Below are 16,009 nucleotides of genomic sequence, written 5' to 3'. Positions count from 1 at the left end.
TAAATGTGTATCTTTCCTCATTTACTGTGAGAAATATGTACGTATTATTTTGGTGCATGTTTTATTTTTCAGTCTACACAAACTGAACACTAACACAATGTGAACTCTATCTTTCACCAGGAGTGTGTGCATGTGTACTATTGCTAGCTCAGATCTATAGATATTCTCCTGCGGCAACATCACCAGCAGGATCTAACACTTAAAACTGACAAGAGATCAATATGTGCTGCTACACTGACCCATTTAGACACACACACACACACACACACACACACACACACACACACACACACACACACACACACAAGGCCTAAATCCATGGCCCACTAACACACTGGGCTCACATTTCTAATCCGAGATCAATAAAATGGTGACAGCTAACAGGAGATCTGACTTTAACTGAGCCGCTGAGCTCCACAACTTTCTCTCCACTTCGACCGCTTTAAAATCCAAATCACATCCTGCTCCTCTCCTCTTAACTATCTGCTTCTGATGCCTTTAAAAGTTCATTTCAGTTAACTCGAGTCAAACTTACAGTACCAGTCAAAAGTTTGACACATCTTCTCGTTTATTTGAATTAGAAAGTGTTTTTGACTGGTACTGTATGCGTACAGCTCAATGTCACATTAACCGTTTCAATGGGCTTTACAGGCACACACTAAGCTCTCTGACTGGAAAGCACTTGTACTACTTTATACTGGGATAACATAAGACAGTAAAGTGGATTTTGACTTATGACACACTGAAGAAGAAAAGCTGGCAGAAACATGCTAATTACAGTTCACTTTCACAGCTGTCAGGCATCCTGGTGACAATGTGATATAAGACACAGACTGTTTAACTGTGACAGGGTATTACTCAGGGTTGTTCACATATACTGAAATTTTGGGGAAGACTGGATGAATTTATGAAATTTGTAGGAATGAAAAAGTGTTGTGGAAAACTAAATGGTGGAAAATTTGGTCAGGTAGGAGTAGGAACGGCAATTACTGAGGAAATTACAAGGAATTGAAGGAAAAGGTGTTTTTATATGCTTCACATTTCAGGAGTCAGGAGCAAAACAAAGGTTTACAGCTGCACCAAAGTGGTGCAACGCAGAGCAAAAAGCTGATCATTTCCTGCTTAGTTTGCATCAGATTTTACTGAATTCTGTTAAGAATGATTCCACTAACTAAGAGGCAGACAAATGGGATTGAAATCAAAAATACTTGGCAGTAACAACATTATATTAGAGCTGCAACAATTAGTTGATCAATTGATTTGCCAACTATTAAATATTCACCAACTATTTTGATAATGGCTTATCATTTGGAGTCATTTTTTAAGAAAAAATGTCCAAATTCTCTGATTCCAGCGTGTGAATATTTTCTGATTTCTTTAGTCCTCTATGACAGCAAACGTCTGGCTTGTGGACTGTTGGTCCGGACAGAAGACATTTGAGGACGTACCCTTGGGCTTTGGGAAACAGTGATCAACATTTTTCACCATTTTCTGACATTATATATCAAAACAACTAATCAATTAAATGAGGAAATAACTGTCAGGTTAATTGATAATGAAAATAATTGTTAGTTAATTACAAATGTGGTTAAATCTCAATGAAGAACAGACAAAAAGTAGCCCTGTGCTTTATAAAAGATTCTGTGAAATACTGCAGCTACAGTAAAACCAACATATTGCATTTTATGAAAGGAAAAGAATTCATCACTTTATTTTCATTTCATTTTTCTACTAATCTGTCTATCTAGGTTTGCATCAGATGTAACAATTTTCCTGTAAAATATTAAAAGACCTCCTGCTAAAAATAACTCATTGGTTCTTGATAACACTAGTTTGTGAATTAGCAGAGCTAAAGCTTGCGACAGTCTTTTCAGTTTGAATGACAGCTGCTGACAGAAATCCTGAGTATATATACCGTCGTGCTGGGAAACAGTTAGTGAACTGTTAGGAGGGCTCGGAGTTTTCAAAGGAAGTCAGACACAAACAGGGAGACAAAGTGAAGGCTCATTCCTCCCTCCATAGTAACTCCTCTTCTTTCCTTTCTTTCTTTTCTTCTCTTGACACAGGGAACATTAGCACTCTGTCTCTCCCCTGTAAGCCAGTTGTTGCCCTCTAACCATTCAAGAGGTGATGACGCATACATACACACACTCAAAGTTAGATCAAACCGAAAGATAACCCTAAATTCTCTGGTAACCTAACGGTCAAGCCTCACCCCTCCTGCATATAAACACACACACACACAGTCAGCAGCAGTCTTTCCTGACAGTTAGTTGAGACAATAAAACACTTGTCAACGTGTCTGACCAGGGTCAATGCCCATACGCTGAATATTACAGTCCACCTTACCAGGGTGTGTGTTTTGTGTACAAAGTAGGCCAGAGGATATGGAGTTCAAAACATCCCATGTAAGCTCAAGGCTTTGTTCTGCAGTTCCCACGGCAACCAAGGAGGGGTAAAGTGAGAGGGGAAAGGGGGCGAGCAAAGGAGAGCAAATTATGCTCAACTTACGACACAGCAAGACAATGTCTTTCACAAGAGCCGGAGTTTCACAAGGTTCAATGTAAGAGCTGTCGTACGCTCGGACACTGTGGAAGTATTACAGACACTCTCACTCAAAAAAATAAGTTTGATCATCTGGTCACTGACGGAGGCTGGTGGTGTGAGGCTTTCAAAAAATGTCTCATATTCAGACGTGTTTCATTTATTTATCAAATAAATAAAAGAGGTTGTTTTGACAAGCGCTGCACACAGTGGTGCGGTACACTCTGAATATGTGTCCCCTGATTTCTCTCTTTAATGATAGTGTCAAAGTGGGTACATACATCAGTGAGGCTCAACTGACAAATGTTTCTATTATCCATGAATATACCCTTATATATACTTTTTTAAAATAACTTATTAGCATGTAAAGAATCAAAAATCATAGGGAATGTCACAAGTTATCAGATCCCCAGTCTTAAAGTAAGTAATTTTATCTGGTGACCAGAAAAAAACTATTATATAATTAACTAGTGTAAAAGTGTCAGAGAAAGGGGTGTTTGTTTGTGTGTGTATGTATGTGTGGGGATATACACACACACGCAAACTCAGATAATAGGAATTAGGAATTGCATGCATATATGACATTTATGCAATTCATATATGTATGCATTTAATAAGAGGGAAAAGGTAAAGGGGAGGTTAGGGGTAATGGGGAGTAGGGGTTAATGGAGTAGAGTTAGTGGTTGAGGTTAGGTGTTGTATGTGTAGTTTGGGTGAACCGTGTGTAGGAGGATTTAAGTGCATGATGAGGTTGGGTGGTGTGGTGGTGGGAGGTGTAGCATGGAGAGATCCAGTTCAATTGAATAATTGGAGGAATCTTCTTGGGCTTCCTGGGCTCTTGGACTTCAATCTCATCCATCTGCCTCTCCAGATCAGATCATCAAGCCACTGCTGGCTCCTTCCTCGTCCTCATGGGTCTTCTTGTCGTTATTGAGAGACTCCAAGAGAAAGGACTTTTCCTCCTTCCACTGGCGCGTCTCATTCTCCAGGTCCTCCTTAGCCTGGTTCACTGCTTGCATTAAACTGGAGGTTTCATCCTGCTGCTTGGCCAGGAGACAGGACCTGTCCTCCTTCCACTGGTGTCTTTGGCGCTGCAGGTCCTTGTCTGCCTGGGCCAGGGTAGCCTGAATTCTGAAAGTTTCCCACATCAGCTGGGCCAAAATCATCCCAATATCTTTCCGCTGTTTCCTCTCAGCTTCCAGAGCCTTCTCTAATGGTCCGATTTTATGTGAAGCTTCCCTTTTTGTCTGTCTCTGTTTGGAAAGCTCAACTATAAGAAATCTGTGCCGGAGGTTTGCCTCCTTTGTTTGTGTGTCCAGCAATTTGTTCAATTGCTCTAAGCAGGGCTTCTTTCTCCTTGACCAGTTTGGAGATCTGCTCCTGTTTTTCTCCTGTGATCGACTGAAACTCAAGCTCAGGGATCTGCAGCAGAGCCTGGTTGGTCTGCTCACAATAGGCCTCCACACTGGGTCTTTGGACTGACTTGCAGGTTCTTGCTCTGCTGTCACAGTGAGCTCTGATTCAGCTATTAATTCAGCTGCAGGCTCTACCTCTTGAGGTGCTGTGGCAGGCTCTGGCCCTTTTAAATGAACAACCTTGCCCAACTCCTGTCTCATCTGACCCTATTTAAAATATCTTACCAGCATGGCAGGATAATCGGCCTTGTCAAGTGCCTGGCAGTATACGAAGTTGCTCCCCTCTTGGAGGTTCTTCCTCCACAGGTTGGGGTTTCTCTCTTTCCTCTGGACTGCAGGCAGCTGGTTTCACAGATGGCTTGTGTTCAGCAGTGTGGTCTTTTTGCCGGGCTGGTCTTCAGTCTTGACAGAGGACTTTGTCTGGGTAGAGGGGAGCACCTCCCTGACTGTAGGAGTTCCTATATTCTGTGCCTTCAGTTCAGATTTGAGTGGGTATGTTTGCAGGTAACCTATGCTCAACCATGTACTGAATGTCTCCTGTGTAGACACGACGGTTCATTTGCTGCTGCTGATGATCTGCTAAACGTGCTGCTCATGATATGTTTGCTCAAAAGATTTGTCCTTTATCTGTAATGGCACACATAATCACCACAGTCTCAAAGAATATGAGAAAAACTGGTTTCGAACTTCCCGTGAAAGTATTTAGTTTGTTTTATGTGTATAACTACAGTCATTGTGTAATGGCGCTTCCAAAATGTGGGTGAACTACGCTCAACAATGTACCTGAATGCCTGCAGTGTAGTGACTTGCTGCTGCTGATGATCTACTAAACATGCGGCGAACACACACTTTCTGTCTAGACACAGGGTAAGACTGTCCATTCTTGAATAAAAGCTCTGTTTTCACTGTCTACTTTTCCCTGTCTCGTGTTGTGTCTCGTCTCTGCTCTCTCCCCAACATGACGGAGTCAGTCGGTAGAGGCCTGAAGCTCCGACTTGCCCAAACACAGAGCAGAGTGACTCGCTGACCACTGGTTTATTCAAAGTTTATTCAAATTAAACATATTGCGTGTCCAAATTTCACCAAATTCGACACTGCACTCCTTTTGTTCCCCAGCAATGTATCTGCAAAGTGTGGAGTCCATCAGACGAATGGTTGAAGAGATGCGTGAAGGACATACAGACATACAGAGATTCCTTTCTTTAGTAGATACAGTATTTAGATCATCAATTAATAGTTTCATTCATAGTTTGCTAGTCATTTTTCAAGCAAAAAATATTGAACATTTTGAGTGATGTCATGACATGTGAGTTAGCTGCTTTTCTTTGTTTAATGTGATGATTAGGTTTTAACTATTCATAAATCAGTCGATTAATCAATAATGAAAATGATTGCTAGTTGCAGCGCTGTTCAAATTCATAGTGATATTAAACTAAGAAAAGAAGCAAATCCTCACATTCAAGAAGCTGCAACCAGCAAATGTTATTTTTGCTGTTTAAATAGTCTTTGATTAATTTTCTGTTGATAAAATGATCAAATTAATTAATGCTGATTAATAATGCTGATTGTTACGGCACTTGGTCGGACCAGTTGGATGGAAAACAAGAGTGTTAATAGCTTAGAATAATTCAGAGCTTGTGATATCAGGTTACTGTTCTCTGTACAATAGAGAGGGAACAGAAGGGAAGTGACAGACACCCCCCCCCCCCTCACTCACACACACACACACACACGGTTAGCGCTTTGTCACTGGGGAGACCAAGAGGATTCACTGGACCAGCCTCTGTGTCTGCTGGGACATCATCTAATTAGGAGAAAGCCAACGCCTAGTGCCGTATGAACAGCTGGGTATGGTGTGTGTGTGTGTGTGTGTGTGTGTGTGTGTGTGTGTATTTTGATCTAAACTAAGTGACACTCTAAGGTTCATAACTCATTGACTTAAGGTTATACTATAAGGTATGTGCATGCACGTGTGTGTTGAGGCCAGGGTATTTGACTGTGGTTAGAGATTAACCATCATGGACAGATTAACCCCATACTACCCAGAATGACCCACTTCACAGAGCGTACACACACACACACACACACACACACACACACAAACTGAGTGAGCAGCAGATGTGATCTTTATTGTGTCTGACCTGCATGTGTGCATGAGATACATACATGATAAGAGATGTTCCAATACTATTCTTTCCTTCCCAATACCGATTCCTGAACTTGCATATCGGCGGATACCGAGTACTGGTCCAATACCACTGCATTAAAAAAACATTTTAACAGCTGCATACTGCTGACCCTGTATGGATGTAATATGATTGCTATCTTTCATGTGATGCGTCTTCAAATGCTTTATAAGATTGCTGGTGTTGAAATTGGCAAAACAAGTGCCACCCCTCGAAACTAAAGCCTTGCATACTGTACACATTGCCTTTTTACTGGTGGGACTTTCCAATGTGAAACTACTTTAAAGTTTATTAATAAATTACATGGTATTGGTGCGCTTACTCATCGATACCCGATACCCCATTTCAGGCAGTATCGGAGGCATTTCCAATACCGGTATCGGTATGAGAACAACTCTATATGATTCATGTTATGCCGGACTCTGTTATTGGGACACTATGAACCAAATAATTACACTCTTTGTTTTGGTAGGGCTAAAGGATTCAGAGAAAATATCCTACTGTTTTTCTGACCAATTTGAATTGAGATGATCTTCCATAAATACATCTCAAGGTCTGCATCAGCGGCACGCAGAGCCTCAAAAAAAAGGTAGAGAAGAAGCCGAATAAGTCCATCAATGAATTTATTTAACAGATAAAGATCGACATTCCGGGAAAAAGCCTTCTTGAAGATAAAAGCATAGTATCAGACATGCACCAAGCATAATGACCAACTTGTCTCGAGACCAAGACAATGATAATGTGGTTGAACGCTCCAGAAAAAAACTACTTAGTACAGTATGTGTGACTAAATAGTCTCAACTCTGATGTCTAAGGTCAAGAATGAACTTCCATGCTCATATTTAGCTCAAACTAATAAGAAAGCTTAGCATAATAATGACAAACTGCTGATCAAATCTGATAATGTTAAATCAATCTTAATGATATGTGACTGACAGCCCTTGAATGATACTGTGGTGTTGACAGTTCTGCACTGTAGCTGCAGTTTAGTGAATGGATAGATGGTCAGACTGTTCAGACACCTGCTGACCACCTGTATGAAAATGGTGTGATGAGCTTCATACTTCTCTCTTTGTAAAACGCAACATGAAGCACTTTCCTCAAAGCTTTATTTTAAAAGGCCCTGCACAGCCACACAGGTGTTTTCACTCACTGTCTCAGGATGAAGCTGGGCAGAGCTACCCTGGAAAAGACATCGTTATACTGAGGTACATGCAGTCCTGAGAAGAGGTCCAATTAGACAAAAGTGAAAACACCTGTGTGGGTGTACCTGTGTGTATGTATGGGCTTAGAACAAGGGGTTGGGTGGGTTACTTTTGCAGCACAACCCAAATAAACTGGATTAATGGGCAATCAAATAGGTAAAAAAAAAAAAAAAAAGGCTGTTTAAACTTCTCTGTTTTAAAAGGCTCTGCACATGTGTTTTCATTTATTCTGGCTGATTAGACTGGCTGAGGTTGGGTAAAGCTATACACAGTATGTACCAATAAGAATAGTGTAACAGGTGTGAAAAAAAGAGTGTGATAAATCTGAGCATCCATCTGAAACTATTACATAAACCCCACAGTGTTATTTAGCTGCCAACTAACACACATTTTACATGGACACGCTATTAAATAATCTTCCTAGAGATAAAAATCACCAACAACTATATGCAACAACCACATAAAAACAATAAACTCCCAGCACTGTGTGGGGTTAGAGCTTAGAGGAAGTGTGATGGTGTGTGTGTGTGTGTGTGTGTGTCAGCAGAACATGACTGCAGCTCAGCCAAATCAACTACATCTGAGCTCCTTATCGCCGATTTATACTAAAGACACGCTTTGTTTTGATGCACACGCACACACACATGCAGGATTTATGCTTCTGGCCAACGGCTGTAATTAGCTTTGAGAGGATGGTCACATTACATCACTGGGTTTGGCATTAAAACACATGGAAAAACTAAACACAGTACACACACATGCATACAGGCATTTGTCACTGCCTGGTTTTGACAACACTGCTGTTTTTGAAGCAAAGTTCAGTACAATAAAATTCTCAGTGTCTTAATCTACGTGACAAGTTTTCCGCTTATGGAAAGTAACACAGTGCACAGCCAGGCGATTGTTTAAAGTGACACTCAATCTAAAAATCTATCTTTTAAAAAACACTCTCCCCCTATGAGAGTGTTAATCTTCCTGTCACACTGGAAATGACCTCTGCTGTCACTGCTTTACTGCAAACGGAAACAGGTAACACCTTCTAAATTTGAAGGATGGCTAAAGGAAGTACTGAACTATATCAAACTTGAGAATAAGAGATGATAACTTGTTTCACAATGGAAACCCTTTATGAAGTGAGGCTGTGTTCAGCCTGGATTCACAGCAGTAACAATGGATTCAATAACATGTTTTTGCAGTGAAGAAAAAACTTTAAGCCGATCCTGCATCCCAATCTACTTCTCTGCTGTTCCTCCTCCTCCTGTTCAGGATGATTCAGTCACATTTTGACCAAACGTTTAACAGCTACAGCTCATATATCATAGTTTTGGCAGGAGTATCACCAAATAGTCTGCCTCTAGTTTCCCCACATCAACAGACAGGGTACTGGAAGGCTTAGATTCCTGACAATCAGGCAAAAAAACCCAAAACTACTCATTTTTCCCCTGACTTTGTGTATAATGACTTTCAGAATTCTATTAGACAAGGAAAAATTGTTTCCTTGGGATCAAAGACGTGAAATCAAAGTCATTAATATTCTAAAGCAGAAACCTAAATGTACATAAAATGTATTGAAGGAAGTTGGTATTAGACTTTCCAGCTTGAAATGCGACGCAAAAGTTGTTTTTTTTTTTAATTTAAAAATATAAAAACAAAGTTTTTTCTTCAAGGAAAATTCTATTGCCCTACTGAGTAAGTACTTCTACAGACCAGTTATTATGTTACTGGAGCATCAAGCCTCTTCACATAACCTTCTTGAATTTCAGCTCCACTTAAAAGGCCACAATGAGACCAGACAGAGTGGAGTGAGTGACTTTTGTAGCATAAGACAAGTTTCAAGATGTGTCACTGAATACTGACTTATCTTCTTATGTCTTCCTGTTGCAACTGCTTTCATCACTGGTGCACCAAGGGTGTCATTTCAGCATTGTTTCAATCTTTAAATTATTCATTTAGTAGAAAGCATCATTTTTGATCATTCCTTTTGGAGAAAGTTAGTAAGTGTCTTAGAGAAAATCTCACTGTAAACTCTCTTTTAGTAAATTAATTCTAATTCATCAGAAAACATTCACATCTCCAGAGGTGTCCTGTGTGTAGCGTCATCTGATGACAACAACTAAATAATTCGAAGGACAAAAATCCCACACTCTATTGGACTGAGTCACTTCCTGGTAATATTGATCACTGCAGATTATTGGTTGTTAAGCAAGTATACTAAAAGATGATTGGCCAGCAAGTTCAAAGTTGATCGATACTGATGTATACCATCATCAATACAGCCATGACTGACACACATGACTGTTTGCCTGAGGGGGACGTTGAAGTTTGTAACATCAGATCTATAAAGACATGTCAGAAGATATACACATGACAATGATGATTTGCCTCCCAGGCAAGCAAATCAGCTGAGGATTCAATCACAATAGCATCTACAACAGACAGAGACAGAGACTATAAATTGTCTAACATTAAAATACTACAGATGTCATCTACAAATGAGTATGAAGCAACTGGAGTAATTGATTAGCAGTTTATAAAAAGATCACTGAAACTGAAACTAGTTGGTTCACACTCTTTTGCATGGCTGAAAAAAGAAATTAACATCTGTGGTGCTGTGATATAACTACTGAATATAATCATGTAAGTGTGGATTGTTGCTTGGCTATTGTAGTGCAGTTTGACCCATGAATGTTGCCGTAGTTTGTGAGCACACTGTTGGCACCGTGTGTGTGTGTGCATGCATACCTGGTAGTACGTCCTGATGTGTCTGGTGAGAACAGTCAGGTTGTGAAGGCGAAGCGCCATATCATTGTTCACATTCTTGTTCAGCCTCTGATTGGTTGGGCTGGGGTCACTATGGAGGCAAACACACACACACACCCAAGAAACACTTAGATTGACGTTATTAGTGGCTATTTAAGACAAAGATTTATACACACACACACACACCCCAAGTGCAGAGTAACTATTGTGCTGGAGAAGGATTTATGTTCACATCCACACATGTCCACATGTCGTCCTGTGCCAGACTGATCTGCATATGAACAGAGGAGGAGGGGGGGGGCAACACTGTCTGACTGACCTACCATGGCTGTCATGATGTCAGTTTGATGTCGGAGCTCATTCACCTCTAATGGAAACTACTGCAAATGTAAACCAGTGAACAGACTTTAAGACACCTTAATGGTAGGCCAGCAAAATGAAAGTCTGTTCACAAGCCTCTTACCATCTGAGCTCCTGGAGTGTGTTGTACCAGTTATTCCTAAATCCATCAATACATTTATATGTAAAGTCTATCTTAAAATCAGCTGCTAGAATGTGTAGCGCTGTTCAATCAACTATGTAAACAGGAAGTCACCAAGAGATATATCAGGTTAGATTTACAAATCCTAAGTAACTGTGGGTATTACTTTGTTTTATTTCTGTCTGCATACACAGAGAGTTAGTATCATTCTTGTACTTTAGAATGAGAGGAAAATATCCAATTATGCAAACCTTAGCAATGCTTTAGTCATTTAGACGTCATTCGCATGAAGTTTTGGAATTTGAGCTACAGTGTGTTGTGTTATTTTTGTGAAACGTCATTTAAAACCAGTTCACATAGTTATTAACAGCATTTTAATCAGGTGTCTGGTCAGATATGTCAAACAAATTACATTATTTCTTTTCCTTTTAGATACGGGCACTCACTAGAAAGCTAACGTTAGTTGGTTCAGTTAGCTACACAACATGTATGACTGGCAGTTACTCTCTATGCAACAACTAGTTTGTGTGGTGCTCCTGTGTTACCATACTGACTCATAAATCTCCTCTTGAAAAAAACAGTTTTCAGTGCTTACACTTCAACTGACACTTCCAACTTAATTTTTACCTACATTTCCACATTTTAAAAGCTTTCAGCATTTTCACTTCAAATGATGTAACTTCACTCTGTGCTTATACTTAAATGAACAAGATTTCAACTTGTTTCAGTGGTTTCATTTTTACTCATCATTTCAGCTTCTTTCAGTAAATGTATTTTGACCACAACCTCAACTTCAGCCTGTCTCAGTCTGTCAGCTATTTCAAATGTTTCAACTGCACATCTTCAGCAGCAGACTTTTCTACTTCTGTTTTATTTATTTAAAACAACATTTATTTTGCACTTTTATGGTTGATATAGAGGTCTGAAACAATAACGGGTTTACAGACTGACTGATTTAACAGCTGACTGCTTCTCTGACTGACTGATTTGCCAACTGTCTCTGAGTGCTTTTCCTTTAATATTGCTCACAGCTCTTCCATCCTGGCCTCCTCCTCTCTAACCCACTTTCTCATAAACCCCTACCAAGTCCTAATCACCCCCCCAGTCAGCACAGCCTACATTCAGTGTGTGGAGAACAATAGCATGATTATCATTGTTTCTGAAGACAATAACTAACATATGAACATGTGGTGTGATTGGGGACAGAGGGCTCTCTGGATGGGGCACACAGCAAGATTTAGATTCCAAACACGTAGGTATGTTTCATTATTATTATTATTATTATGAGGACCGTATTAGTGTCCTGGGGTCCAAATGCTTTAAGAAGCTTTTCCACTCCAGTAAGAATTAAACAATGTGTTTGGTGATATTCTATAATTTACTTATTGTCAACAAATCCCATGAAAAGACCAAAACCAACAATAAATGGATCCTACCTACAAGTATGGTCTGTATAGCCAAAGCTTGATATATCTTATTACAACTCACTTACAGTACAAAAAGGGAGAATCTAGCACTGAGGTCCTGTATGCCTGTCAGTTAGTGTTGCAGTGGCAGTTTTTTTTTCCAGAGCTGCACAGATTGAACAAATCCTTATATCTGGAGATCCAGTCTCTATCTGCTGCACCACAGTCTTACCTGCCTGCTACACACCTGCCTGTGGAAATCCTGAGTCTCAGTGGGAACTGACTGAGCTCAGCTCTAAAGGGACCCTAATTGGTAGAACTCACACTCCATCTTAAAACACAGTATTTCTTGCTGCAGACCTGAGCAGCACATCTGGCTGTGACGTTTCCAATCTGAAACCAGCGAGTCAGGATGTGGTTGCACAAACACACTTACAAAGGCACACACACAGGAAACACTGTATTCACTTACCACTTATACACAGGTCCAGATACACAAAAAATACACACCAAAGGATAATTTGACTGACTCATGCTATAAAAACGTGGAACTCTCGCTTTTTTTGGCGCTACCTACATGTGTGTCATGATCTTGTGCAGGAAGACGCCGTTCACCAGCTCCATAAACATGTTGACCCGCTCCTCTGAGCCCACGTCATCACATGGACCCAACGGACCCAACGTCCGCACCTAGAGACAGACAAAGACAGAAAAGAGGAGACACTCCATCACACGTAGAAATGTCCTGTCTTGATGTTTTTCTTTTCAACTAAATATGCTGGTGACATCCTACGTTATTCGGTAATGATGTTTCTAGTCATGTATTGGTCATTTGGTTGCTGTTGTTGACTTTCAGGTTGGCGGGGACAAAGGTCGCCATTAAATCAACTGTGCTTCAGCAGTGGATGTATAAAGAGAACTGGATATATAGTGTTGGCGGTGGGGCTCAGTGACGCATGGAGGCAAAAAAACACTTCCCACTGTAAAGAAATTACCCAGATGCATGCATACTGCACATGCTCTATAGACCCCATACCCCCATGGAGCATGCTCTCCAGAGACTTCCGCCTGTCGTAGATCACCACAAAATATATTGTCATATCGCACAGCCCTACTGTTGAGGCATTGAACCGCAACCTTAAAGGCTAAATAGTGCCAATGTATGTTTTCAAAATGAAGACCATACTACCCGTCAAAAAGACGATGTCGGTCAGAGGGTTTCTTCTACCACAAAACCACAATGTCTTCGATTTGATTCAGTCCAGGGACTTTTGCTGCAGGTTATACCTCTCTCTCTCCTCATGTTTCTTGTCTGTATCTTTCAGTCACAATGAAATAAAAGGCTAAATGCTTAAAAAAAAAAAAAAACTAGGGTAAACATTAAGGATGCACCATTATGATCCATGTTGGTGCCAATACTGACTTAGCTAAGTGGATCTAGCATCAGCCAGATGTGACAGATCCACATTAAATACCGTGTCTTTGTAAATGTCAGTATTAAATTCAGTGATATTTTGCTGTCCAGGGACTGCAGATGTAAAGTAGCTATATAGATAACTCTGGCCCGACGGCTGTGTTGTGCATGGCCCCTGTTAAATAAACTAATATACTAAACTCAACTCAACTGATTCCACTGGCACCGCAGCAATCTCTGACCTCATGTTACCCAAGATAAAAAATATCCCAGCGTGTTCTGCATACTGAGATCTACAAATGTCAGATTCTGGAAAAAGAGCACAGATGGTACTTGCTATCAGCAGATACCCTGAGTTGAAGTTGAATCAGACTCAGACTGAAAATGTCAGATCCATCTAGCATTAAAATGAGCATAAAACAAATTCTGTATCACCCCAAGACACATGTTAGAAAAAGTGAAATGAGCTATTATATGTAACCTCTAGAGAAGAAAATAGTGACTATTTATTTCTAGAGCGATGTTCAATACAGTAAGAGCCTGCTTGGAGCCTGCACTTAGTGACTAGAGGAACTGCAGCTTTACAGATATTTAAGGGCACCTTCATGGCCACACAGCCACAGATAACTGCTGCTTGGTTGCAGCTTTGATGATCTGTACAAATTAACATTACTGGCATTAAAAATATATACAGCACATTAGATTTTTTCAAGTTTTCACTTATTCAGAGAGGTTTTGCTGAGAGCAATGCTCTCTTTTTCAGGAACGCCCTGCTCAAACTCACACAGTTGCACAGCTGGAAGCTGCCCAGTGCAACCACAGTCTGATCTGCTGGCCACTGAGCAGCTCCACTGGAGCAGTAGAGGATTAAGGGCCTTGCTGAAGGCAAGCAATGCTCTTTCATTTTCCCCACCCAGATATATCCAAAAATCCGGTCCAAGGATCAAATCCGGTCCAGAGACTGTACTGGTGACCTTCTGGTCTCAAGCCCATTTCTCTAACCCATGAGCATTAAGAAGAAAAGAAAGTTTGAAAAGGTGAAAGTTGCCCTGTGTCGCCTTTCTACTGTGTGGCCAAGTGAATTGTGTTCGTCTGTGTCCAACAAAGACGGGAAAAATAGGTGGTTGACCGGTCAGGTCAACAGGATGTGAGGTCACGGGGAAACAGGAAGAACCACAGGGTTAACAACCTGTTGACTGCTCTGCTGGGTGTCATAGTCTGGGCTGGCCTGCAGGAACTTAAACACGGCCACACAAACTGTTATCTATAACAAAGTCTGTTAGGGATTTAAAACTACCTGTAAAACAAACATAACAGACCACATTGTGATAAAGGTGCATAAAACACAAATATATTATGTTAACAGTGTGTTCAATCTAAAAATCATTTCAGGAGGTTTACAATCACTTGTTCATTCCCTGCTTGAAACTGTGATGTATCAGTGAAACCAGCTGCTGTTCTGCTTGCTCAGAAGAAAACCGTGAAGATTAACAGCACTCAATGGCAAGTGACTGTTTAAGCACTTTCATTCTTTTTCACTCAACAGAACAGATGTACCACCAGGAGACTAAGTGCATCTGGTTTAACAGATTCTTAAATAACATCAACATTTTAGTGTCAAGAGGTGATGAAACAGCGGCAAATGATGAGTTAAGGTGCACCAGATGTAATCGGTGAGGCAGAAGAAACAGAAAACAGTTAAGAGTGGGAATTAAATGTGGAAAGTCCCAAACACACCATCAAAAAAATCTCTCAATGTAAGGCTTTAACATTGAGAAATATGTTCCCTCTCACTTCAGTATGACACAGAATCAACGCTCAATGATTACATTAATGGTGCAGAAGAGAAACTTATTATAGAATGATGCATTAGGGGTCAAAGTGCTTTGTTTCCACTAGTTAATGAACGGTAGTTAGTAAATTGTAAATGTGCGTAAACTGAGACAGCTAATAGAGCAGAAAATAACAGCTCCCACTCACCCAGACCACGAGCGGTGACTCCATGAAAGAAGCCAATAACTCGGACACAGTCACATCCATGGCTGCTCGAACGGCTTCCGATCAATCAATCAATCAATATCCGCAGCAGGCTCGCGGTAGGTCTCCACACCGGACAGAACAAAGCCCCCGCGAGGCATCGATCCCCCCCGCACGAGCTCGCTCTCTCCCTCTCTCCCCCTCTCACTATTGTCTCGCGCTGCTCCGTTTCTTTAAACACCGGGTTTAAAATTGAAAAACAAGTTTAAACGTGACAAAAACTGTTCGAAAAACTTCCAACAGCGCCCATGTGCACAGAGAGTGAATTCCAGTCAGTTAAAGTGGGTAAATATCCAGTTTGTTTCCCGGCTGAAGGTAAAAACACTTGATCCAAACTTCGCAGGACAGTTGTTCACGTTGCCAAGGCTACAACGACTCGGACCGTAAAGCAGCGAAACCGCTGTGAAAATAAGAAAAGAAAAATAAACGGAGTAGAAAAAAGTAAAATGCAATATTGAAAAAACAGTTAAAAGAGTTGTTTCTGTTGTTTGCTGCTACATCTGCATGTCTCTTTCACCTCTCTCCTCTCCGTCTCTACATCAACCTGACTGTGAAAGCAGA

At 40.7% G+C, this 16,009-nt stretch overlaps 1 protein-coding gene across 2 annotated transcripts in view; it reads right to left on the bottom strand.

Moving 5' to 3' along the window:
- ccdc88c (coiled-coil domain containing 88C) overlaps nt 1–16,009 on the bottom strand; it is a 46,102-nt gene extending 30,093 nt beyond the window's left edge. For both annotated transcript variants that reach the window (XM_042387904.1, XM_042387905.1), the window contains exons 1-3: nt 15,392–16,009; nt 12,575–12,687; nt 10,093–10,201 (exon numbers count right to left, since the gene is read on the bottom strand). In XM_042387904.1, the coding sequence (XP_042243838.1) occupies nt 10,093–10,201; nt 12,575–12,687; nt 15,392–15,451 (282 nt within the window). In that variant the 5' untranslated portion in view covers nt 15,452–16,009. The remainder of the gene's footprint in view (nt 1–10,092; nt 10,202–12,574; nt 12,688–15,391) is intronic.

Source organism: Thunnus maccoyii, chromosome 16, assembly GCF_910596095.1.
Source record: "Thunnus maccoyii chromosome 16, fThuMac1.1, whole genome shotgun sequence".
NCBI lineage: Eukaryota > Metazoa > Chordata > Actinopteri > Scombriformes > Scombridae > Thunnus > Thunnus maccoyii.
This window is presented reverse-complemented; position numbering and strand designations above follow the sequence as displayed.